At 41.4% G+C, this 27,376-nt stretch overlaps 1 protein-coding gene and 1 long non-coding RNA gene across 6 annotated transcripts in view; one reads left to right on the top strand and one right to left on the bottom strand.

Moving 5' to 3' along the window:
• Window positions 1-6,224, top strand: part of LOC130683301 (uncharacterized) — a 73,397-nt gene extending 67,173 nt beyond the window's left edge. The window contains exon 2 of the long non-coding RNA XR_008996885.1: window positions 4,956-6,224. This is a non-coding gene — a long non-coding RNA (uncharacterized LOC130683301). The remainder of the gene's footprint in view (window positions 1-4,955) is intronic.
• On the bottom strand, window positions 6,052-27,331 carry NMNAT1 (nicotinamide nucleotide adenylyltransferase 1). Of its 5 annotated transcripts, none has more exons than XM_036925235.2 (7): window positions 27,204-27,331; window positions 26,441-26,560; window positions 12,661-12,831; window positions 11,417-11,600; window positions 9,164-9,303; window positions 8,449-8,845; window positions 6,052-7,710 (listed from the first exon to the last, which is right to left on the bottom strand). In XM_036925235.2, the coding sequence occupies exons 3-7, from the start codon at window positions 12,773-12,775 to the stop codon at window positions 7,641-7,643; spliced, it is 906 nt and encodes a 301-aa protein (XP_036781130.1). In that variant the 5' UTR covers window positions 12,776-12,831; window positions 26,441-26,560; window positions 27,204-27,331; the 3' UTR covers window positions 6,052-7,640. The 5 variants fall into 5 exon arrangements, with proteins under 5 accessions (XP_036781130.1, XP_036781133.1, XP_036781131.1 ...); XM_036925238.2 differs by having other exon boundaries at window positions 6,052-6,454; XM_036925236.2 differs by having other exon boundaries at window positions 27,117-27,239.
• Window positions 27,332-27,376: the final 45 nt, after the last annotated feature.

Here is a 27,376-nt window from a genome sequence, read left to right as displayed (position 1 = left end):
CCTGGATATTGGCATGCTATGGATGGGGCCACCTTTCTGTCTGGCGTCTGTAGTGGTCTAAGTCTGGGTGGTCAGTTTGCTTGAGCTTCTGCCTTTATGATAAGTTCAGGAATCTCTGTTGCACTCACTGTGGGTGGGCCTGCAGCAATAGCAGGGCTGCAGGGCTTACAGGGTGGGCAGGACAATGTGCCCTGGCTGGACTTCCAGCACTGGGTTCAAATACCTTCACGGAGGAAGTCGCTCTTGAGGCTGGCTCCTTCAGGCACCTCTCCAGTTGGGCTAAAATAGAACCAAGCAAGCTGGGAGAGTCTCCCTCTGTCTGCCAGGCAGCAAAATCTGCTGCTGCTGCTGGGCCAAGTGGATTGTATGTTGGCAGTGCTCCCAGGGCAGAGCCTCAGGCTGCATTGCCAGCAAGGGGGATGGAGCATCCAGGGCTCCTGAGAGTGCTTGATCGGTTGGGCCAAGGATGGGCTGGGGAGGTATCCTCCGTCTGCCCTTTCTCCTGAGGAGAGAGTTCCATCCAACCCTTGTCTCTTCTGGTACCCCTACCCCTGCTGGCCCTTCTTTCAAACTGCCACCTCTGCCTTGGGTCTCAGGACTGACAGAGCATGTCTGTTGGGGGGAGGGCTTGGGTCCCTCTTGATCTTGGCTTTGCCACCTCACCCTTTCTGTGTGGTCCTCCTTCTTCCTCAGGTGTAGGGGGTCTGTTCTGCAGCATCCAGGTTGTTTTCAGGTCTACTTGTATTTGCTGTATTTTCTTCTTTTATATGTATTTGGAAGGAGGTTTCCATCTTGCCTTCCTAGTCCACCATCTTTAATCCTTCAATCCTGTATTTTAAAATCTAATAACTGTACAACAAGAACTGTATGAGATGTTTTTGTGTCTATGTCATCCCCATCTCCTAAGTATTCATCATATAGAACATCATGTGTGAGACTTGCATGGAAGTGCATAGCCTTACATAGGCATAAGATGAGTGATAGTTAATATAAAGTTAATTACATGTTAGTTTTCTTACTGTTTTATAACTTTGCTTTAAAGAATTATATTACCATACAGGATGCCACACGCTCTCATAAATGGAGAAACTGCCTATCATCACAAGTGGTTTAAAAAATATATAACGATGTTTCCAATAGTATGTAATGAATATCACTGTAATATTATATGCCATAAAATTTTTATATAACCTTTCATTAGTGTAAGGCTTAGGCTACTGTGAACCATTATATCAATTTCACTAGGCTACCATAAAGCAATCCTATCACTACTGCTTTGTTATCAATGCATGACTCATTTTACCTATAAATATAATTTTTTTCATATTATCTTTTTATTTTTGATGTCTACTGTTAATAATACATATAATATCTACAGCATTTTGTATCACATAAGACAGTATTGATGTAGGTGCTGACAGGTGATTCATCTTGTAAACAGATGACATAAACTTATAATACTGATAAATACAGTATAGTATTCTGAATGTATTTTCTCTTCCTTATGATCTTAACATTTTATCTCTGGCTTACATAACATGTAAGCTCATATATAGTATGTATACATACAGTATATAATGCATATGACATACAAAATATGTGTTAATCAACTGCTTATGTTATCAGTAAGGCTTCCAGTTAATACCATAGGCTATTAGTAATTACATTGTTGGGGAGCCAGAAGTTACATGTAGATTTTCAACTGCATAGGGGCAGTCCCCCTAACCCCTGCATTGCTCAGGTTCAGCTACACTTCCAGTTTACATTCACTCAGCATTATGTCTCTGCTTACTTCCTTCATAATGATCATAATCCAAAATTATCTTTTTTGGGTTTTCTATTGACTACCTTTTTCATTTAAGTGTCAAGGGCAGACCATGTTCATATCATTCACCTTTACAGCATCTCCAAGGGTCTAGCATAGTGCCTGACAAGTGCTCCAGAAATGTTTGTTGAGTGAATGACTACAACCTTTTTCCAAAGGAGAAATACTTTTTTTTCCCATTTAGAACTGAGGTCTTATTTCCTTTGAGGATCAGTACACAGATATTTCAGTTTGTACACAATTTTTAATGTTTGTAATGATTATCTAAAAAAGCATGTAGTTGTGGTTCTTTATAAACAGTTGTTACAGATTAAACTTTGGAGGCAAATTTTCCTTAAGAGGATATCAAGTGCCTACTTAATAGGATATTAAATATCTGCAAATGTTGAAATGCTGTTAACATCACTAAGTCCACTAATTCACAATTTCTGAAACAGGTGTGGCATCACCTTGCCCAGAATGAGGCTGTTGATTCTTACACAACATTGAGTCCTTTGGTGGGATATGGCAGGCTGATATCAAGTCCTGGGATTAGCTGTCCCTTGCCATTTAATGGGTATAGAACCATGAACTCTGACCAGATTCCTGGAGCATGAAGTTTGTTTAAATTCCAGATGACTAAGGGAACAGGATATGGAAAAATCATACTTACTTCCTACCCTTAAAATCTTGTTATAAATGTTGGCCTGAAAGTAAGCTGCAGAATAACTAATTTAGCATTTGTGCTGGTTGGTATGGCTCTTAGCCAGCTTGAGCAAGGGCCATCTATTATGGATAAGGTTGGAATGCAGTTGAAGGGGACATAGATTGGACTTGCCATGGGATAAAGAGTAACTTTCTCCTCTGCGATTCTAAGATCTTTCTTCCAGGCAAGAACCAAAAGTTATGTCTGCAAAGAAAAGAGGGGAGAAATTTATTTGGCCCAATTTGAGCCCTTTCTTTCCTTCAATTTGATACTGGCAAACTGAACCATGAAGTTATAGCCAAGATGACATCCCAATGATGTTTACAAACACGGCTCCTCCTAGACAGTGATGGATGGGAACTAATGAGGGCTGCTTGTAGTGGAACCACTCTCTGTCACTTGATGGAGTGTGATAGTGACCCAGCAGATTGGTGTGGACATTATGGTGAGCTTCATAGCAGCCAGACCTCCTCTCCCTGACGCAAGGCAGCAGTGCCTTCAAGGAGCGTGGCTCATTTCCAGGGGTAAGACCTGCATTCGTTTAAGGCCAAGCCAATCACAGAAATACTACCTCCTTTGTCAGTGATTGGTTTTAGGGACAAGCAGGCTTAAGTGAATTTGAATCAGCCAATGAGATATGATGATCATTTTGATAAAGCTGCTGGAAATGCTTGTTTGATTTCAACAAAGAGCCTTGGGGAGCCAGCCTTTTTCTACTTCTGAACATGAACAAGGAGGCCTTACTACTGGTGACCATTCTACAATTCAAGGGGCACCAGAATTGGGACACCGTGACCAGGAGAGTAGAATGGAAGGAACCTGGGTCCTTGATGTCACTGTTGATTCCCTGTACCCACAAACCCTGGATCCTGCCCTCTGTCTGTACTTCTGGGTATAAATGTCCTTATTGTTTAAACCACTGGGTAGTTGAGCTTCCTGTTACTTGAAGTGGAAAACATCCTGATATAAACAGTAAGCAAAATCAAGTTACCCTCATCTCCTTAAGCAACTTATTTCCCTTTTCTAGCCTAGTTGAGGGCACAAGCTAACAGTGGTTCAGTTCTAAGCATGCCTAACTCTCTGAAGATACTTACTGTATGTTAAAATACTATTTCATGAGTACTATTCTTTCAATAAAAATATTGTGACTGGAAACCCAGATCTTCTGCTTTGGTAACTGATACTTTTAGTTGTACTATTTTAAAGCCTATTTATTCATCAAGAGAAACTTTGGGCCTGTTGAAGGTTAAGTTAGGCCTGTGCTTCCCTGAGCTGGGATGAAGACCACCAGGCCCTTTGGCCTTGCATTCTTCTATACTCTGCTGTGGAGGGAAATATGCCAGCAAGGCCTTCGAAATCGGGGATCTTACACATTCCAACTGATTTCCCATAAAACTTCTTTTCTTGAGAACCTCAGGCCAACTGGGTAAGGCCAAATGATGTTTTTAAAAACACCTCCTTTCTTCATTGACTCTCCTTTGCTTCTTAGATCCTCATGCTAGTCTTTAGTACAATTGTTTTAACATACAAATTAGATTCAAGCACTCCTCACACTGAAACTACATACCTGACACTTGCTTTAAAAGACTCCAGCAAAACAGAAAACATGGTGTAGATGAAGCAGGAGTGGCAGAACGCTGATTCAGGTTGGGTGATGTGTATGGACTGTTATCACCATGACACCATTATTATACTATTATCCCTATTTTGTCTACGTTTATTTTCCTTAGTGTTTTAAAATGCAATTTGTGTCATGTTACCCACTGGTTTGGAAAAACCTATCAGGCAGTTTGACTTGATTTAGGAAACTCTTTGTCTGCTGTAGTCATTTAGACTTAGTAGACATTTGGGGCAGAAATAGATCTGAATTGTATGATGAAATTGAGGTGGCAGTTTCATCAAGGGAGGAATCTTCCCTGGGAATGGGAATTCCCCACCTTGTGGCAGGCACCACTGCAAAAGGTCAGAAACCTTCTCTGGGACATACAGAGCTCCCCTCCTCCTGCGCCCCACAGCCTGTCCCACACGCTCAGCCTCAGTGGGGCCTGTTTGCTTGCGGAGCCCCCAGTGGAAGGAATGCTCTTCCCCATGCCTCCTCCTGCGTTGTTTCTCCCACCCAAGGTCACTGGAGTTGGCCAAAAAGCAAAACAGAAACAGGACTCATGAACTTCAGATAAATGACAAATAATTTGTAGTGTAAGGAACTCCCCCTTGCCCCCACCCCAATGCTGTCCCTCCCGGTTTCCTGTCCTGCAGGGCCTGAGGGCACGGAGTTTCAGGGAACCTTCGAGTGGTTCTGGACAGTCCCTTGCACATGCTCAAAACGCAGTATTTTTTTCTCCCGCTAACTGCAGGCCACCTGGCAGCAGAGGCTGTGTTGTACTTGCGTGCTATCCCCTGCGCGTTGCATGCTGCTGTTCTAACAAATGCGTTCTGGTCTTACAGGACGGAGACAGGTGGCAGCCCAGAGCTGTGAGGAGCTCGTGTGTGCCAACCCTCCATCAGGCCCAACAACATCTGAACTAGAAGGGGCCTCAGAGATGACAGTGTTACTTCCAGAAAGGGACTCAGTCAAGTGACTCTCCAGTTGGCTGGCTGGCAGGCCTGGCACAAGAACTCTGCCTCCCAGGAAAGCTGCTTCCGTTCTCAGGCCACAGTGCTGCAAGGTGGCCTTATGGTACTAGCATGGGCACCTGGGTGCGTTTTCTTTCTTTGCTGGTTAGGAGGAATTACGGCTCCTGCCACCTCCTCCCCCTGGGCGTATACTGCCCTAGAGGCGAGGAATTGACAACACTGGGCAAGTTCAACTTAGTCCTGTGTGGACTGAACACATCAGTTGTCACCATCAGACTATCAATACTGTTCAAAGTGGGTTTTTTTTTGTATTCATCCACTTAGGGTGGATGAAAATGTCAAGAATTGGTTAAAATTTCATTCTCTGAAAACTAGTATGTTACATGAGGAGGAGAGACAGGTTATGGGCACAGGCCCTGAAGATACACTGCTCATTCCAGCCTTCCCACCAGTCACCTAGACATGCCCAGCCTCTCATTAGCACATGCCCAGCACACAGTAGGTGCTCAGAAAGCATCAGCATTACAAAGGGCAAAAAGGACCATTAGTAAGCTCCAGATTTCAGGCACATGCTGCTTGTACATCCTCATAGTTGGGCGGATGCCACAGTGAACGTTTCAGATCAAGAGGCCTTTGGGAACAATGGCAAAGAAATGAATGTCCCGAAGCACCCAGAAAGAAACGTTGAAGGAGCCCACCTCACAATACTCCCCGAGCTTGGGGAAAGGAAAATAGCAACCCTGTCACTACCACACAAGCAGACCTGGAGGGGATGCCTCCCACTCTGTGGTGAGGTCCTGGAGAATCAGGAAAAAGGAAGAGCATCCTTTGAATGCCAGGAGAGGAAACTTCCCTTCGGCTCAATCTTTTGATCACCAGGAAGAACTTGCTCCCCGTATATAAGCCGTTTGCTGTCCACACACTTAACCACTAAACAGGTAAGAAACAAAAAAATCTCTCCATATGCAGTATGTACAACTGAATGAAGCTGCCAGTCAAGGCCTTTTACTACAAGTTCATTTGCTGCAAATTGTACAATGTAAGGGGTAAAGGAGTACAACAAAAAACACCAGCATCAAACAAACAAAACAGCAGCTTTACACATTTCCTCAACTCTAAATCTGTATTACACAAGCAAATTATGAAAAAGTCATGGTAGGGAATAAATAATGGCAGTTTCCTCTTCTTCAGCGGAAGTCACAACAGTTGTTACTATTTATCCTCCAGTGAAGTTCATTGTTCTGATTTCCATTATCTAAAGAGGGAGTTCTGTCCTTGAGGACACCCCAAACTAGGCTATTATGCTGTGGCATTAGCAGCATCCTTGGTAGTAGGACAAAGAGCCAAGCTAACTCGTTATGTGTGCAAAGCTGTTGATCAACAAACAGCACAAAAGTATCATTATTACCAGGTCTCCTGGGAGGGTCCCCACCTGCTTATGCAGCGGGTCCTGAGGTCAATATACTAACAGCTGAGCAGGGTGGGTACTTCTAGGTAGGAAGGCACCACAGTATAAGAGAAATTTCTAGCATTGGAAACTTGCAGTTTACACACACTTCAGTTGAACGAAATACAGTTTTCCATGAGAAGAAATCAAAGTTAAATTTTGGTAGCTTCCTCTGCTTCTAGACTTCTGTTTTTCAGTACTGCCCCAACTCTGCAGCTCCAAAAAGCTAAGGCAGGGAAGAAAGTCCCTCATCTCTCTGAGCTGAGATCCTGTCATTCATTCTGCAGAGACTGACACCCATGGGGTCAGGCACTGCACCACTTCCTGCCTCTCTGGGAAGTCAGCCTGCCAGCTTCAGTAAGGACAAATCAGGAGATGCAGCATTTACATTTGCCAACTTTATCATTTAACTTTTTAAACTCGATTCAGATCTGCCTATACAATTAAATTACACAGTTGTAAGTATATTGCAGTTATAAATCCTTAATGATTTATAGTGTAGGCCTGAAATATAAACTGTAAAAAGGTAAACTTTTCAATTTAGTGTAGGTTTGAGTAGTGTAATGTGTAGTTTCAAATATAAATTGTAAAAAGGTAAACTGTTTTCATTAGAAATTTAACTTTAGTCATATTTCTATCACAGAATGACTTGTACAAACCATTAAACTATATAAAAAGTTATTTCTGGTCTTTTTGTTTTTACCAATTGATAAAACTTCAACAAAATTTTTATCAATATCAAACCATGTAAGAAGCTTGTATTTGTAACATAAAACTGGGATTCGTTTCTTATTTGGGAGTTCTACTCTGGTTAAAAACCATACACAAGGATAAGAAGAAAAAAAACAAAACAGACCCATTTTCTGCTAAAATTTACAAATTGCTGATTCATGGTGGGCTGAAACAGAACCAGCAGGGCTGTTCAGAAATTCAGGAGTTTAGATTGAGATCACGGGAGTTCTTCCACAAGCCATTCATCAATGCTCACAATTCTGAGCTGGAGGAGCTGCTGGGCTGACCCACTGTGGCATTTCTCATGTTCTTAGGGTCTCCATCTTTTGATTACTGGGCTATCAATAAAGGCTAAGAGCACTGATACTTAAAAGCTTTTAATAAGACTCCTCATTCTCCATAGTTCTCTCTCTTCCAAGTAGTGTGATGTCATTGCCGAAGTTCTTCCTGAAAATAAAAGGTGGCGGATGGCTAGGGCTCGAACATGAGCCACAGCAGGCTAAGAGAACATGTAGGACACGTAAGGCAGGGGCTCTCTATCTCTGGTGGGCATCAGAAACACTGATGTACCTATCTAACATTTGAGGGCTTGGGCCCCTCTCCCAAACACCAAAGGAGAAGCTCCAGGCAGGTTGTGTGCCATTCTGAGATGTGTCAGAGAGAATGAACTATTGGCATCAAGTTTCTGCCAGGCACATTCATAACCTGTATCTTGAATAGCTGGCGATGACTGATCAGTGGTGCATTGTACAAAACCACAATTTTAAGACTTACTTCCTCAGCCACCCTCCATGAAGACTGCCTAGAAATAGGCATGCATAAAATGTTAGTTCCCTTCATAACTGAAGTTAGGATTTTAAATGGACTCTTGCTTTCCACACTTGGCTTATGTGGTAAAGTCGGGATGTCCTTCTGATTTCTAATTTGCAGTTAGTTTGATTAATGTTCTGGTTAATGCTGTTCATCTCTTGTTTTACAGATAAAGGATCTGTAAACAAGACCATATTGAAAACATTCATCTTAGCAATTTCTGATAAGAAGATAAACCTGATTTTAATTTACTACTGATTTTTACTGAGCTTTTAAGCTTTAATTTATGAAACAGGATCACAGTTCCTCTCCCCACTAACACCGGATTGTTTCAGATTCCCAAGGGGAGGTCCACACTGCTGCAGAATCTCTTACGAGTTAGCTTCGGCAGCATTTCTCTGCAAAGGAGCCAGGATCACCCCGACATTCCTCTCTTCACTCTCGGGGCTGTACAAGTTATACTTTTCAATATATTCCTGGACAAGATCTGGTACCAAGTAGCGAATGCTCTGGCCCCTTCTGAGGGCCCGCCGGATCTTTGTGGCTGAGATGTCGTTGGTGATCCATTCATCCACCAGGTGAATGTTGTTCTGATGTTTCCATAGCACATCGGATTCATAGATGAATTTCTGGGCATCATTTCCAGCCCGAGTAATACAGACGAGCCCGTACTCTTCCACAATTTGGGCAATATCCTCACTCTTCCACAGATTAGGAACTCCGAAGGACTCCAAGAAATCTGCCCCACACAGCAGCATTACCTTTGGCACACCTGGGGAGAAGAACACAGCTTCGGGGTTTGCTCTCCCAGTGACCCCTTGCATCAAAACGAATGTGTGACTGTGTGTTCTTCTGGCTAGAGGTCACAGTACTGACCTAACTCAGATTCTCCAAAGAGATCCAGGACACCTCACAAGTTACAGAGAACTAAGCTTGGGGTACCTTTACTTCTCCCTCCTTCCTGTCATAAAGCAAGGGGATTTTCCAGGCACCCACACATACTGAATATGAAATGAAAACATAAAGTGGGCTTGCTGAGCTCTAGAATCCTATCACCTCTAGTCATAAAGTCCTGGTAAATCATACAGACCTTTTCTTGGCTCTAGGGGCTTCTTCTGACTATAATCTTGTCTTTGTTCAACCCACTTCCTCTTCTGTCCAGGCCTTTCCAGCACAGGTGAGTCCTGCTGACGATCACAGCTCCCAGCCTCCAGTTTCTCTTGATGGTACCTGTATGCCGACAAAGCAATAGAACATTCCGCTTTCTCACAAAGCTCAACTGAAGCATCGTCCCTCTGAGATGCCTAAGAGCCTCTGACCCACAGTTAAAAGGCTGGACGGTGCCTGACCAGTCAGAATGGATGCTGACCACACTGTACTGCTGGGTACTGGCTACAGGGAATGGAAAGCAAGGAAATCCTGGGAACACAACAAACAGTAGCTATTACTATTCTAAACTTTATGTGTCTATGTCATAATAATAAGAGTTAACATTAATTACTATGTGTTAAGCACTGAGTTAACATTAATTATTTTTATGTGTTAAGCACTATACTAAGTCCTTTGCATGGATTATGTGATTAAATCTTCTCAACATCCCACGTCATAAATACTATTAGTTAAGAGTAGTACTGCCATCACGCAGGGGAAGCAGAGCCTCAGAACTGCAACTCCAGCTCCCAGCACAGTCCTTGGGACATGCGGGGCCTTCAATATCAACCAGACTGAGGAATGTTTTTGTTATTATGAAGCAAACTATACTACTGCCACCATCATATCAGAACTGTTTATTATCCTCACTGAGAGGAGAGCGCTCATTTGCCAAGGTCATTTAGCTTAAAAGTAGCAGAGCCAGGATTTGAACCCTGCAGTCTGGCTTCATAGCCCATGCTCTTGACCACTTAAGTGTGTGGTTTGACATGGTAACAAGAACTACAATGCCAAGGAAAAGGTCAGGTCCTAGAGGGGGGGCAAGTATGAAGCCTATAAGGGACCACAGGCAGGATCTGTGTTACCTTTGTTCTGACAGGAGAATGTCACTGCTTTACAGCTGTGAGAAGTAACCTGAGTAACATGAACTACACTTGTGGGAGTCCAATGGGTCTTTTGTTCCCCTTAGTCCCTTCCCTCTTGAGTAGCTGAGTGAATATGTAATGGACAATAAGGTTACATGGAGCCAGAGACCAGAGAGGGCTGGGTGGTACGGTGGGGATGCAGGAGCCTGGTGTCTGATGGGAGAATTTCTGGCCAATGAAAGGGCAGATTCCCCTCCCTGCCAAGCCTGCAAAGTAAATCTTCTTGGGGATTTGCGGTACTAGATACTGTCTGTTGGCTCAGGGTCCCGTCCTACCCTAACTACACCCCCAGAGGTCCTCACAGCGGACTGGATGTGACTGAGATGCTGCTGATGAGATTCACTCATGAGAGACTGGGAAGGAAGAAGAGAGCAGAGGCCATCTTCCTGCCCTTTGGAGCCTGACAAGCAATCTCTCGGTGTGAGTACGGTGGCTGGACTGTTCTCTGCAGTCCCATCACCAACTTTAGGAGACGGGGACAGTGTAAGAGCAGCACTGGTGTCAGCGGTCAGTCAGGAACAGTTTCTTGAACTCTGAGTGCAGCTAATAAGGTGTGACCTTGAAACAAACCCAACTTCCATTCCTCCAGCCCTTTTAACACTTTTGCATAAGCACCTAAATCCATTTTTGCTTCAAATACCTGGAGTAATTCCCATTTCCTATCTGAACCCCAACTGATCCAGTCAGAACCAGAAGGTTCATAACACTAAGGAAAGACATTAGACAGGTCTTTTAGAAAGCCCTCTTATTTTATACACGAGATATTATTACATAATAACTAGGTATTATTCATTCTGGTTTCTGAATCCTTAACCGGAACTATTTTAAAGGCATGAACACAGATTTGTGACAAGCCCTATAATGTCACGGAAGCAGCACACAAAATCAAGTCTGTCCTTGACTGAGCACCACGGTTTTCTTCCCTAAATGACCTCCCTTTTACACTTAAGAAGATTAATGACAATAATATTATCTCACAATTTTGCCTTTCTTATTTGGGGCAGAGACAGATCAAGCCATTCTCTAACAGAAAATTACACAGTAATGTGTACAAAAATCTTAAAACAAAGGACATAAAGGCTAAGGGACCCCCTGCTCGGTGGATGGGCTCCACGCCTCACACAGGAATGGCATAACCTGAGCCTTTTTAACCTAGAGACAGTCTTAAAAATCTGTATGTTCACAGACAGAGGCAGCACTGAAACACAAAAGCCACACAGGCCCCCAACCATTTCCACAGAACTGACAGTTGATTTCACCAAGAATACCTTAGCACCTTCACAGTCTCTATCCACTCCTTCTGAAGACTCTCCCAGGTATCAACTTCCACCCATCTTGAATTCTTGGTGGCAAGTTCTGCCATGATAACTCGATGATGGGCAGAGATGAGTCCTTTCTTCTTATATGCATCACCAACTGGAGATATTATGCCTTTGATAACTCTAAACTTTCCTAGATGAAGAGTTAGATTTGATATGAGGTATAACAAATTAGATTTCATGCACAGGACATATTGATCTGGTTTTATAATCACAGATCGCCTTATTTTTTTAAGCAGGGATTCAGGGTGGTTTCTTTATTTATTCATTTATCCACTCACTTATAAATGTGGTTAAATACACATAAAACTGACCATTTTAAGGGCACAGTTCCGTGGCAATAAGTACGTGCACACTGCTGTACAGCCGTCACCACCATCTCCAGAAAGTTTTCATCTTCCCCAACTGAAACTCTGTACCCATTAAATACTCCCCATTCCCCAGTACAGTTTACATTTTGATTGATATTGTCAAGTTGCCCTGTAAAAAGCCTTACTGTCCACCTATAGTGTATATAAGAGCCCATTTCTCCCCAAGCTCTGATACCTTATACTATCAAGTTTAAGAATGTCAATGTGATGGGCAAAATTGATCTCATTTAAAATTTTAGTTCTATTAGTTTTATCTGAGTTTATTTAGTTTTCGTTTAGTAATCCTTGTTATTAGTGAGTCTGAGCACCCATCCCCCTATCTATCGCATATAGCATGATCATTTATGTAACAAAACAAAGTAACACTGTGTGAATGTGGGGGGAGGACTTTCCACCTTTTAGGGTCCTTGGCTGGGTCTGAAAATCAATCTGACAAAGACATATTAGCAGGAGAAAAACATACAAATTTATTTAATAGGTTTATGTGACATAGGAGCCACCAAAAGGAAATGAAGACTCCCCAAAACAGTTAAACCTGAGTATTTCTATGCTAGGTTCCATGAAGAGTAGACAGTTGTGGTGAAATATGGCATGTCAGAGTATGAGGCAGTACAGTAAACCAGGGCCACTTAGCAAGACCCGTTTGTTTGGAGGCTTCTCAGCATCCCTTTGTCTCGGGAGATGAGGCTGCTCCTCTCCTCCACAGGGAGGGCGCCTCTCACAGGAAGTTTATGGCCCGCCTCAGGGGAGACGGGCAGGGAAGAGGGACCTACTTTGGTAGGTGTCCTGGGCCCCGTTATCAGGTTTGGTTGCTGTCCCTACCTGTTGCATTCATGTAGTCCTTGGCCAGCTCAAACAACCTGAGGTGCATGTTGGTGACAGGATTAAAGGAACCACAAGCAAGGAGAACCACTTCTGTCTTCTCGGAATTTTCCATGCTGAGAATTTGAAGTTGTTGATCTAAACAGAAAACTCCGACATCTTCCTTGTTGTCTACAAAGGAAAATAAAATAAGCTTAGTTCCAATGTCCTTCCACATTCTCATTCCAAGGAGATGGATAAAAATATTTGGCCTCGATGACTATGGTCAATGAATTGCTGAAATGGCCCCATTTCTCCACCCTTCCTTTTCAGTACGGATTCGCAGCTCCTACCACAAAGGGATGGAATCTTCTTCCCGCTCTGTTGACTTGCTTTGGCCAAAAGAACGCGGCAGACATGAGAGTGGGCCAGATCTGAGCCTAGGCCTTTGAGGCTTTGTACACTTCCACTTTCTTTTGGACACTTGCCTCTGCCATGAAAACAAGCCCCAGATGGCCTGCGGAGGAGGACAGAACTTGTGGGAGAGCTGGTTCTTCTGTGGACAGACAGCTAACCTTTAGCTGTGTGGCTGAGGCTGCCCTAGACCTGTCAAAACACAGACAACATGCCCAGACACACAAGCCCAGGTGACATCAGCCAAGTCTCCTCAGTTCAGCAAACTCACAAGCTGACCGTAGACCCATGAGCGAAAATGAATGTTTACTGTAAGGTTGCTGAAGTTTTGTGATTGCACTACTGCGGCCAAGTTAACTCATCCAGTGACATTGTCATCTACCTAATGCCTCTTAATGAACACAGCATTATCACTTTCAAATGAGTAGTAGTTTACAATTTACAAACTCCTTTTTGTATTAATTGCTCTATTTGATCATTCTATAACCTTAATGAAATGTGAGACGACTTATTTAAAAACTTTATAAAATTTATTAAATGAATTCATGAATTCACTAGAAATTCCAGGGCAACAAAAGGCCCATAATGAAAACCAACAGTCATCAACACATCCTGCTCACCCACGTCCTTTAAAGGCAACCACTTTTAACTTTTTCACCTGTTTCTTTGGTAGGTCCTACCACAGTTCTATTATTTTGGGTTCACAATGCTATTTCTGAATTTATCCAGTGTACACAATGCCTATTTACTTTCTCCCATGATCTAAGAGGATTAGCTCTCATTCACCCTCACTACCTTCTCCAAACTTTCACATATAGATAAAATCTCTAGTCTATGTTGAAAATCATCTTCTGGAATTCTGAAGGTTGTTTCTAGTCTGCAGTGTTAATGGTGGGAAATCCAAAGGCACTTCCAATTCTGGATCCTCTGAATGTGACTTATTTTTTTCTTCCTTGAAGCTTGTAAGATCTTCCCTTTATCCCCAGTATTCTGAAATTTTATAATGATGTCCTCTAGTATGGTTCCATTTTTGTCCATTGTGTTAGGCACTGAACAGGCCCTTTCAATACCAAAACTTAAAGCCTTCAGTTCTGGAAAATGTGCTTGAATTATTTCACATGACTTTCTGCCTTCCATTTTCTCTGTTCTACTTGGAAATGCCTATTATTTGGAAGTGAAGCACCTGGACTGGTCTTCTGATTTTTTTATTTTTTCTATTTTCTGCCTCTTGCCTTCATGCTCTAACCTCAAATGTCTTTAATTTCATTCTCTAATTCACATATTGGGCTTTTCATTTCTGCTGTTATACTCCTAACTTCTAAGACCTTTGTCCTCCAAAGGTTCTTTTTTATGGCATTTGATTCTTTTGCCAATGCATTCTCTTCTCTCTCTACCAATATTAATGATATATTTTAATTTCCCTTCAGAAAGAGCTGACAGGAAGTTCTGAGTGGATAGGTAGGGCTTGTGCACAGTGGGCTTCACTGTATGGTGACCAGGCTGTCGGGATAACAGGTCCTTTCCCCTCAACTGGTCACAGTCCATGGAAAAGTATCCCCCAGTCTCCTGCGTGTAGAGCATCAAAGTTAGGAACCTATGCTCTGAAATCACTTGCCTCGGTTCAAACCACAGCACCAAATGCATGTACTGGATGATGTGAGCAACTTGACTCTAACCTAACCTTCCTTTTGTCCCGTCTTCTCAATCTTAAAACGGAGAAAATAATAGTATTTATACCTCATGACTGTCTTAAGGACTAAAAAGAGATAATACATGCACAGTACATAAAACTGTGCTTACCAAGTGAAAAGCACACTCTAAATGTAGCTATTATTAGCATTGCATATCATATTGCTACAGTTAACTTTTTAATCTACAAAAACATTAATTTCAAATGGTTCTACCAAATATTACTGCTTTATTAAATCTGTTTGTTTCTGGAGGCTTTTTCTCCCAGAACTCTTTCTCTAGTCTAGACTAAAAATGCCTAATCTTTTGTGCAACTGTCATTCTGAAATCCTTTTCATCTCTCTCCTGAGTTAGAGCCCCTATTTCTTAGGCCACATCATTGCCTTTCTTTGCTTTATTTCTTCATTTTTCTGAAAAGCATATCCTCAAGTTGCTTCATAATAAAGGGTACATAGGAAACTAAGTAAGTTTGATTGTCATTTTTCTTCCTTCAGAGAGGAATAGCTTAACTGAGAGAATTAGAGGTTGAAATTGTGTTCTTTAAAATCAAGAAGGCATTTTTAAATTTCTTCTGCTTTCTAGCATTCGACACTGCTGTTTAAAGCCTGCTGCCATTCTGATTCTTGTTCCTTTTTATGTAACCTTTTTCTTTTTGGAAGATTTGTAGAATATTCTTTACCCCCAATGCTCTGAAATGCCATAATGCCATGTCTTAGTGGGGGTCTCTTTCATTCACTGTGCAAGTGGTACTCAGTGAACTTTTCTGCCTCAAACTCAAATCACTCAGGTCTGGGTTATTTCTTTGATAAACATGCTTTATTAACCGTCAGTAAGTTAATTCTTACCAAAGAACTCAGTTCAGTGCCATGTGGAACACAGCTGACCCTTCTCTCCTTTATTTACTATCAGTAATATTAATTTCATTCTCTAATTCACATATTGGGCTTTTGCTATTAATAAGATTTCTTAAATATTCTTATATACCAAGATAATCATTCTGAGAGCTTACAAATGTAATTCCTGCAAGGCCAAATTACTCAAAGCACTTTGGGAACTTTTGGGGAATTATCTGTAGAGCTTGAACTATTTCTATTGTATAGAAATATAATGAATGCCAATAAGCCAACACTTGCATGATACTTTTCAACTTAAAAATATTTCATACACATAATTTAATCCCCACCACAAAAAAGAATTCAGCCAAAGGCATTTAGCTTGTTCCAAATAATAAGTTATTGCTAGATATTTAGTTTTTTCCAGTTAATCTTCTATCATTGGACATTCAGGTTTTTCTGGTTTTCCAGTATTACAAACATCTCAAAGAAGAAATAATGGGTTGGGAATGAACTGGAAATTAAGACTGATAAAACACCTCACTGTGCACTTCTAAGACTTGGCCAATACTCAGAAGACCTGTCGGGACCATTTATTTGTAGCCCATAGTGTTCAGACCCAATCGCTAGGGTGACCAACTTGCTTTTGCTCGGATTCTATCCTGTCATTAGACAAAGCTGGAGAGGGGCAGAACCAGAGGCAGAATTTAAGTTTCCTGCCTCATCAAAAAGAAAAATGGGAGACAAACGGGAGCTCTGTAGTTAGAAGTGAGCCCTCCTGGCTGAGGAGTTGAGGAATGTGCACTTTAATGAGAGCCTTTGATGGTTTCTGAGCAATGGAGTTCACAACAGGGTTCTAGAAAAATAATGTGACGTGGGTGTTTAGAACCTTTATTTGGTTGTATGAACTTGACCAAATCACTTAACTGTTTAAAGTTTCCTTGGCTGTCAAATTGGGACGCCAACCAATTTCAGTTACTTTGAGGATAACACATGGTAAAACACTGCACATTATTTCTTAGCACAGTGTTAAAATAAGTAGTAGCTGTTAATTGTAAGGATGGTGATGCTGTGATGATGATAATGCTACTGTAAAGGGCAAAACCAGAGAGGAAGGCCAGTTACAAAGGCACAGTGCCTTGATTTAAGTACAGTCGGTGGGAATGGAAATAAGAAACATTTATTCACTTAACTATTTGGGGCCTTCTCCAAAGGAAGCACAGTGGTAGGACCACAGGGAAACTATTACTGATAGTAAATAAAGGAGAAAAGGGTCAGCTGTGTTCCACATGGCACTGAACTGAGTTCTTTGGTAAGAATGATTTAAACGTCCTGCTTGGGATTGTCATCCCTAGTGATGATCAACCCATGTTCATGATGATTACCAGGGTTCACCTGGGGCTTATTCCTACCCCTCCCACCCCTACCCCCTAGTCCCACACAAAGGATCTGTGGTCTTATGCGGTGGTGGTGACTGCAACCTCCCCACATGCCCTGGGACACAGCAAATCGGGGTATCCTGCCAGCTACTGAGCAGGATGTCAGGGATGTGGTGCAGGGGCTGGGTTCAGCAGGAGCCCAGGGTCAGTTGCAGCCCCACTCAGCTCCTTTCAGTCTTTCCCCAAGGGAGCTGCTCCAAGATCAGGGAAGGATGAACACAGAGCTCAAAGGCCCTCCCGAACCTTGGGGATGAGCTCAGGCTTCCAGGTCCTCCCCAGGGGAAGGGCTAGGTTTGGAAGCTGATCCCTCAGTTAAAGGAATCTCTCTCCCTTGTCATTCAGGACCTGTCTCAAATATCTAGCTCTATTCTATTAAGTCACTGTGAACACAGCCAACTTGAGCTCAAACTAGACTCTGGAACCTCCCAGCCACAAAGGAATTAATTAAGTTCCGGTGCACTCCTATCATAGCCCAGTGGCTTTAGAACAAGGATCTATTCCCTCTCCATGGATAGGTGCTTCCTCCGTATCCTTGCAGATCTCTGTGTAGGGAAGGCACCTGCAGCAGGCCACGACTGGGTACAGAGGTCTGGAACCCCCTTGCCTAGTCCAGGTGCTCAAGGACCAGTGTCACCACGATTCACTTTTGTCTGGCCCACACAGCCTACCACTTGCACTGCTGGCTGCCAAGATCTCATTGGCTTAGGCTGTAAGTGTCCCTCCCCAGCTCTCTATGACAAAAAATTAATTTCTTCCTAATGTTGTTTTGAAGTTTAAAATTTACTTTCAATTTTTAAATCACTGACCTTACGTTTTAATCACTGATGTGTAAACATTAATGGAACATTTTGTAAACATTAAGCCAATTTTAAAACATTAACTTTAGAAAAAAATTAGCAATTGGCTTTTTTTGTCTCATTTCAGAATGCTCAATATAATTAAATCTAATGTTGACTGTTAAAATAATGTGACTGACTTAACTGATTGGATTTATACTTCTAAAAAGAAGCTAGTCATTTCAAAATTGTCACCTTAAGCATGTAACTATATTTTACTTCCAACAATATGCCACTGCTTTAAATAGTCTGGGGGTACATTCTGAAATTGCCTGTTGTTTTTTTTTTGACTACTTTCACTGGGGATAAATCTTTGTCTTTGGGGGACAGATTTAATTTGTACAACTATCCCAAAGTCATTCGATGCTAAACGTGATTACTAATAATCAAGGTGAATAATAGTCTATGCTGAAGAGATAGAACTGTTAGTGAGGAAGAGTTTCCTAGGTGCATGGGAACAATGTACATGGAATCTCCAAAGAATTCAAAACTGAGCAGCACCAGCAGACTTGGTGGTGTAAGTTGTGGCGGGTGGGCTAGGACTGCGTTTACTGGTTACATCGGTGTGAACCATCCACCCGGAGGCAGAGCCAGCCCAGCAGAGGGAAGCGGTTAGGACTCTCAGACCCACTGGCTCTAACCACTTACTACTGGGGCTTGTCCTTGGACGAGACACTTAATCTTTTGGAGTCTCAGTTTCCTTACTTATAAAATGGGGGCCCACACTCCCCACCTCAGAGGATTTTGTGCAAATTAAAGGAGAAAGTAAAAGATGTTTAGCACATTTGTCTAATAATTATGAATATTAATAATGCTTACTATTATTCGTGGGTTGTCTTAGAGCATTAATTTGCAGTCATGGTAAAGAAACCAAGGTTCTAAAGATTCCTTAGACTTATCAACAGTGCCTGCTACATAGTAGGAGCTCAGTAGCTATTATTTTCCGTGAGGTATTACTAGACATTATTTTGCTATCTGAGATGGATCTCACTTCATCTTTCCTATGTTTAAAACTTTCTCTCTGTGGTTTAATGTAAGATCATCATGAAACGACACCTGAATTTGGCTTCCCGAAGCCACTAAACAACTAACATACAACTCGCTGTGTCCCAAGCAGCCAAGTGACAGTGTTCTTGTTTGGGATCGCCAACCTGGTCCCCCAGTCACATGTTCTGCTAAGGTGAGCCCTTTCACCAGCCGACCCCCTCACCCGGCAGCTCAGCGGCGCCTTACCTGTGGAGACAGTTCAGCTACAATCTGCGGTTCCTGCTTTGTGTTTAATTGCAGCCCTGCCCCATTGTTTGCTTCTATTATCAATGGTAGTCACCTGCTTCCCCTCTTTGAAAAGTCAAAAACCTCAGTACAGTGAGGATAGCTGGGATGTGGGCAGACTGATTTTAACTTTAAACCAACACATTTCTTCTAGTATAAGAAGCCATTAAATGGGAGACAATGAGAGCACCAATGTGTCAATTTTTGGATACTCCAGAGACCAGTCCCAGGAGCCTAGCATTAGTAATGTCTGCAGAGCGGAGGGTGACACTCAACCAGATTATGACTTGTACATCACTTCAAATTCTATGTTGAAAATTAGCCTTGGCAGAAGTCAGTCAGTTAATAACTTGGTTATTGGGCAAATGAAGCAAATATAATTTGATACATTCAAAAGAAAAAACTGCAGTTCTAAGAACATGAAAATTATAAAACAATCTGAAAACAAAATCCACTTAAGTGACAGAGAAGGAATGGAAACTGACACTCACTGTAATAAGCTTAATTCAAACCTGCCAGCTTCCATTATCAAAGGCTTGTGTGCAAGAAGGTGTACTTCCTTACTCCTGAAGGCCAGAATTTCCACAGAATATTCGTTCACCAAGATGGTAAACACTATTTGTTCACCAATTATGAATACTAATAACTCAGTGTAACTTGTGTGCTGCTTTATAGCATTAATTTGCAGTCATGATAAAGCAACCAAGGTTCCTAAGAAAAGTGAGTTGCCTGGAGCCAAATGAGCCCAGTCTAGAATCAGGCTTAGAATTCAAGGGTTACTGCCTTTGGTGGTGTGCTTATAGCATGGATTTCTTCTACTGAGCAGTCAGTTACCGTGTGACTCAATGTATTATTGACTTTTAGGCCCAGATCTTCTCGATACTGCAGTCAACCTCTCCTTACCAACCTGGCTGGGAGTATCATCTTTACCTTCTTCACAATCGGTTAAGGGTGCAGTCATTGTGTCAAGCACTTATTAAGTGTCTGTTATTTGCCAGACGCTGCTGGAACAATTACGGATTAAGATAGGATCTCCTCTCCAGGAGCTCACAGACCAAAAGTTAAGAAAAAATTTACCTTTAACCTTCGGGAGAAAAAAATTTTCAAGTTCCTTAGTAACTCTTTTAGTCACCCTACAATTTGAATATGAAACCAAAGTAAGTTAAATACAAATGTTTTGTGTTGGTGTTATAAAATTCTTTCCAATTATAATATAAGGATACCATATATATTCACTCACTCACTCAATAGTTACTGAGTAGGAGATGATACTGGGCAGGAGATGATACTGGATAAAAAAACAGGGACCGCAACAACTTGAAATCAGGAAGTGACACAGAAAAGTTGGACTCTGAAATGTGGAGAACTTTCGGAAATGTCTTAACTAATACATTTTGGTTATATTTTCCTTTGTATGTGCTTTTAAGATGGATGTGTAGAAAACTATGTCTAAATTTTAAAAAAATGAAAAAATAGTTATTGAATGTCTTAAGTACTGTTCTAGAAAGTCTCCCACTAAATCACAAGTCCACGAAAGGCAACATATGTAACAGTGAAGAGCACTGTCTACGGAGACAAGGCAGTCCACTCACTCCACAACAGGAGTTACTTACCCTCTCTGAGCTTCCCTCTCCTCATTTATAAATGACATAAAAAGGCCAGCTTACAGTTTTGCTGTAAAGTTTCAGTGAGATAATGGAGGAATCATTCCAAGCAAAGTCACAGTTATTATCACCAGCATTGCCAATAATAAGAACAGGACCTATATTAAAGGAAAACCTTAGGCTGGCTATGTGTTTGGCATTTGTGATCCATAGCATGAAGGTGAGGAAACCCCTTCTTCTTAGGTTTGCATTCAGGACTGTATTTCTGAGATGACTAAGCCTAGTAAACCGATGCTGCTGTTCTGCTGGCCTTTTAGGTTTTACTGTGCTGCTTACTCAGATGGAACCAGTCCCACAGGCACTGAAAAAGATGTTTTCTCTGTTTGAGGTGGGATCCTTTGGTGAGGGAATCTGCACCGCGGTGTTAACAGTCCTGGCAACTGACTGTGTACGTTCTAAATACTGAACTCTAAAGGCTCACCTTAATCTGAAAACTTGGCTGTGGGCAATACACCACTAGTTTTCAATTTTCTACTTAAACTAAAAATAGAGATATGAAGCAATAGAATTCCTAATTAGATGTGTCATGGTTAAAACATTTCACCAGGGAAAGTTCAAAACTTCCATGAGACCTTTTTCTTTTTGTGGATGAATTTTGCTTTACTAGAATTACAAAAAAAAGTTAAGATGTTAATCAACAGTGGAATTGTTGGATTGGGTCCAGCACATTAAGCGGTGAGCCTTCCATCTCTTGTGAAGTTGGTGCCTTTGTTTAAATTCTTTCAACAAAAACATTTTAAGTATGTGTTCCATTAAAAGACAAGTATTCCTCACAGTGCCTTCTTCCTCCCAAATACAGGAGAAAACAACCCCTGAACTTTACTCCTCGTCTGTGCTACTGTCAGTGAGTGGCGTGCTTTCTACAGGTAAGCAACACACTTCGCAAGTAACCAGTCCTTGTCAAAGGCTCACCCGTCCTCGCCCTCGGAGGAAGTAAATGCTCAGCGAGCATTGTTACACTGCAAAGGGAGGCCATGGTTCCTCTTAAAGCAAGAGTTCAAGAAGCTAAGGAGTATGAAAAGCAAAGAGAAAGCAGAGAGGGTTCAAATGCCATCCTTCTCGATTTAACTGCCATGCCTTTTAATTAGACCTATTTTTCATCCTACAGTGCTTTTCTTAGGCTTGGCACTGATCTGGCTGCCCAGTGTGGCCTGTGCAAGGCCAGATGCTAACGTAATAACCTGAAGCCGCGCTGGAGCCTGGCTGTCTCCTGCCTCAGCGATGTCTTCGGCAGGTTGAGCGTGTCCCAGCAGCACTGCCTCCTGATTCCTTCCACCAAGCACACAACCATCAACTACTCTGTTATTCATAAATGAAACGGTCTAAATGCAAGAGGCTGCTTCCTAAAGACCAAGACTGCTCAGTATTTCCCTAATTCCAAATAATGCAACATTCTTAACATAGCTTCAGAAAATGAAATTGTTTTTTCACTGATAGGCATAACCTGAACCAGCACTTTTATTGAGCCGTAACTTTTAAAACTGAATTTTCATTTACTTTTATGGTTTTATCATTTCCTCCAAAACCAAATCCGGTGTTACAGAGTTAATTTCATTAAGAAACATTTTATTCACACTACTGGTATCTTACAAAATTTAAATTATGCTCTTTTGATACAGGTGAAAATTATAAAATTCTAAAACTGTGCTATTTTTAGGTCCCTCATAGTTTAGATACACAATCAGCAATACTCCCTCACAGACCAAGACAATTCTCTGCTATAACTCACATTCACTCAGAGAGGAAGGAACTTTCATTAAGCAACTATTTTGGGGGGATGCTTTGTTTAAGGGGCTTAATCTGGGGCTTGGACTTCAGGAGTATAATATCTCTGAAGCTATAAGCAAAATGTTAGGTATGTGTACATAATGAGCATCTCTCTGAGACACTGTCAGGGAAGTTTGAGAAACTAAAAACATTAAGCATTAAACTCATTAAATTTACCATAAGAAAAAAATACTTGATGTTTGACATCAACCAATTTCCATTTAAAATATTAAAAAACTGAAATTTAAAATTAGTCTTCACACTACTTTTTCTACAGTTGATAAACTCTAAAGGCCAAGTGAAAAACTTCTAATTATTAATTGAATATTTAATTTCCAAATGCTCATCTTAATCTGAAAGATTGGTTGTATATAATATACCATTAGTCTTCAATATTATTTTCTACTTCCATTAAAAATAAAGATAGTAATAATGGAATTCCTAATTAGACATATGTCATAGTTAAACATCTCACTGGGGAAAGATAAAAAAAAAATCTAAGGAAGAATTTTTCTATTTCTACTTTACTAGAATAAAATAAAAGTTAACATGGAATTATTGGAAGACTTTTTAGGCCTCCCCACCCTCAGATGCACTATTAGGGAGTTTGGATTTTATCCTGTAAAGAATGGGATGTACTAGAAGGTTTAAACAGGGAGTAATGTACCAGTGTACTTTAGAAATAATCCTCATTCATTCATCATGGTTCGGTAAATATTTCTTGGGCAATTACAATACTGTAGATGCTGGGAATAAAGCAATAAACAAAACTGTCAAAACTCCCTATCCATGTGGAATTTATAGTCTGGTGCTGGAAGACAAACAGTAATTAAATACATACACATGTGGCATGTTAAATAAGGGAGCCATGGGCAAGGCAATAGGATGAAGAGTGTTGGAATCCTAAATAGGGTGGCCAAGAAGGGTCTCACTGAGCGACGTTCGTGCAAAGAATTAAAGGAGGCAAGGGACTAAGCCGTGCAGAAATTTGAAGGAAGACAGTTCAGGGTGACAATGGAAAAGCCTTGAGGCAGAAGCATGTCTGTCATGTTCTGGGAGCAGAGAGACCAGAATGGCTGAGGCAGAGTTAACAGACATAGTCAGAGAGGTAAGAGAGAGCCACTGCAGGGTTTTGGGCAGAGGAATGTCAAGATATAACTTACATTTTGAAGAACTTTGTTGGCTGCTGAAGTTGAGAATGGAATGTAGGGGCAAATAAACGTGGAAGCAGAAGTGGTGAGAAGTCATCAGATTCTGGATATATTATAAAGCTACAGCCAGTGTGATTTGCTGAGGGACAGAATGTGGGTTTTGAGAGAGGAGTCAAGGATGGGTCAAAAAGTTTTGGCCCTAAGCAACTAAAAGAATAGTTACCTTTAGCTGAGAAGAGAAAGATGTCCAGAGTAGGTTAAGGGGAGAAGATCAGTAGCTTAGTTTGTAAAAACCTCAAATCTGGGATGTCTGTTAGATATCCAAATGGTGACATTAAGTAGGCAAATGAAAAATGGAACCAAGTCCAGGGGAGAAGTCCAAGTTAGAGATCTGAGGTCATCTGCATACAGGTAGTATCTGAAGTCATGAGATTAGTGATAACCAAGAGAGTGAGGATAGAATGGATCAGCTGTGTGGGTACCACCTGGGAGCTGGTTAGAAATGGAGAATCACAGGCCCTACCCTAGACCTACTGCAGCTTAACAAGATCCCCAGGTGCTCTGTATGAATCTTAAACTTTAGGAAGTACTGGAGCACTCCACTGGTGCAGGTAAGAGACAATAAAGGGTAACAACAGGAAAGATACTGTTAAGGGTTTCAAGTTATCAGTTGACTGAACAGAGGAGGGAAAGAGGTGAAGGAAGGAGATTTCTGACTCAAATGACTGGGTAGATGATGTGCCATTAGTCAACAAAGAGAGCATTAGAGGAAGCATGGCTTGTGAGGTATGGAGGGAAGGAATAAAGAGACAGAGTACTGTTTCATAGGTGTTGAATTTGAGGTATATACAGGACCTCCAAGTAGAGATATCTGGCAGGCAGACAGAAATAGACTAGAATGTGGCTGAAAACCCAGAGATACTGATCTTCAATGGAGCACCAGGGGTAAGAGAGGGTTGTTTATTTGATATTTTTTAAAAATAGAATTAAAAAATAGAATTTTTTTAGGCATAGAATTAGAATGCTGGTAGGTTGAGGAGAAAGCACCTTTAGGAAGCCACAGAAGCTACAAGAAAGTGAGTAATTGAGGAGGAGGATACTTAAGGAGGCCATAGAAAGAGAATTTTAGGTACAAATTAAGAGGCTAGATTAAAAATAATAGGGAGAAATGAAAACATATATCCACACAAGGAATTGTATGGTTTGGTTTTAGACATTCATAACCCCACACCGGAACAAACTGAGTATTAATCAAAAGATGGATAATAAGCAAAGTTGGTATAGTCATATAACGGAATACTATTGAGCAATAAGAAGGAACAAACATTGAGCAATAAGAAGGAACAAACAGTTGATATAAGTAACATGGATGAATCTCACAGACATTATTCTGAATAAAAAGGGCCAAATACAAAAAAGTATGCACTATATGACTCCAGTTATATAAAATTCCAGAGCAGAAGGATAGAAAGCAGATCTGAAGTTGCCTGGGGTTGGTAAGTTGACAGCAGAAGAGCAGAAAGCTTCAGGGTTTGTGCATATGGAATCCTCATTTTACCTCGTGTGCCCCTCACTGAATAGCAATGCATTCACTCATCCTCTTTGGATGGGCCTATTCCTTATAAATATACATCCAATTATGTTCACTGAACTATAATGATGATGATAATAGTAACATTCACTGCATTCTTCCTGTGTGGCCAGCAATAAGCCTGGCACTCACGTAATCCTTACCACACTCCAACTAAGTAGATACTATTATTATCTCCTTTTTTAACAGATGAGAAAACTGGAAATGAAAGAGGCTGATTAACTTTCTCAAGATTTCACAACTCCATTAAGAACTTTGACTCTGAAAGTTCATGTTCTTAACCATTACACAAGACTTAAAATGGCATAAGCCTATTTATTGGTAGACATTTAAATAAGGTCTACACGTTCAAAGAGCCTTTGGCTCATGGTACTTCTTGTTAGCCACTCAAATTTCATCTGCCCCAGCATTTTCCCTACCTAGCTGGAGCAACTGGTATTCTCTGGGCTCCCTTCCCAAGTCCAAGTTAAAGTGTCCTAAACTCCTACAGCTGCGAAGTAGTATTTATCTGGTTTCCCAGTTATGACTCACAGTTCTGAGCTTATCGTCCCCAGTGTTCTTTCCCATCACTGCCTACCTAACATGCCATTCTTCTTTTTCCAATTTCTCCCTCCCCAAGCCCCCAGGCTTGGATTCTATTTTTGTTTGAGAACTGGAACCAAAGCCAATTTCTCTTACTTACGCACTAGGAATCCTTTTTCATTATCCATTAACTCTAAACAAGAACCCTAAACTCTCTAGAGTTTAGAATACCTAACTCTAAACAAAGATATATAAGAACACCCTCTACATAAAACTGCTGAATCAAATTAAATCACTGTGAAAGAAGAGGAGGCAAATGCCGTGCATGTACAGTGAGGACTTTCCTCCACAGCTTCTAAGGTTGCACACATTAAAACCAACATAAATGCCAGAACAGAATACCTTATTATCATTATCAAACTCAGGGGAAGTACACAGTGAACAAACAGCTACTCAGCAAGTTCTTCAAATGCTTAAAGAAGGAGGTATAAATTTTCCAGTTATATTTTGTTTCGCATTAACCCTCTCACTGAGAGTTACACATCACTCAAAATGTTGACACTTCCATGCATATTCACATATCGGAAATTAGAAATAATTACATTAACGTCACAGTCACTTACAAAGGAAATTCTGTGCAGCTGAAGCATTCTACAAGGTAGGCTATTGGAATCGTTCCAACCTGAGTCAAGGGTCTTCTCTAAGATGGGGTACAACGGTGGTTTCACATTCAAATTGTAACTCTGAAAAACAATTTACGTTAAGTAATTCTACGATCAGACAGAACTGACAGAAATAATTCATTCTGGTAGAATTCTAAGGTCATCTTAATTGGAATCCTTTCCTGGGTGGCTGAAATACAATTAGCTTTAAACACAACACCTCTGAAATAATGTTGCCTTAAACCCTGATGTTGTCTCGTCGACTACTGACTCCTCAAAGAGATAGGCTAGAAACACCAAGAAATGGTTTCCACCAGTATAAGTAACTTTTCAAAGTGCTGCCCCCAGCTAGCAGTCCAATATCCTTCTCAAGAGGCGTGAATGTCAAATTTGTCCTTTACAGATTGGGAAAGGATTTCGGAGGAAAAAGAAAGTCATTCTGAATGGAGGATTTCAAGTTCAAGAAGCTTCTAGGTTTTTTTTTCTCCCAGAGTGAGTCCACCTCTTCCTAAGGCCAGAGGCACCGAGTTTTTGGTCCTACAGAGAGATCCAAATAACGAAGGGGTAAGACTCCTTGCCCAAACTTGGAATGACCTTGTCTTAGGGATCGTTGTATTTGATACTCAAAGGCCCTCACCAATTTGGGCTGCCCTGTGCCTGAGACAAAAAGGCTCTTGACTCCCCTCGAAAACGGTTTCTGAGAGGTTCCGAGACAGAGGCTTACCACGTCTTCACCGCAAGCCGGCCGGAGTCATCCAAGAGAGGACCCGAGACCGGACGCCAGCGAGGGGAACACCGGTGGCTGTAACCTCATTGGCTCCTGGAGACCGGAAGTGCATTCGTCGGCGGAAGTGCTCCTCCTGCGCGTGCCTGCCAGCCTGGGGCCCTCAGGTAGGC

Source organism: Manis pentadactyla, chromosome 4 (genome assembly GCF_030020395.1).
Source record: "Manis pentadactyla isolate mManPen7 chromosome 4, mManPen7.hap1, whole genome shotgun sequence".
In the NCBI taxonomy this organism is placed as follows: Eukaryota; Metazoa; Chordata; class Mammalia; order Pholidota; family Manidae; genus Manis; species Manis pentadactyla.
This window is presented reverse-complemented; position numbering and strand designations above follow the sequence as displayed.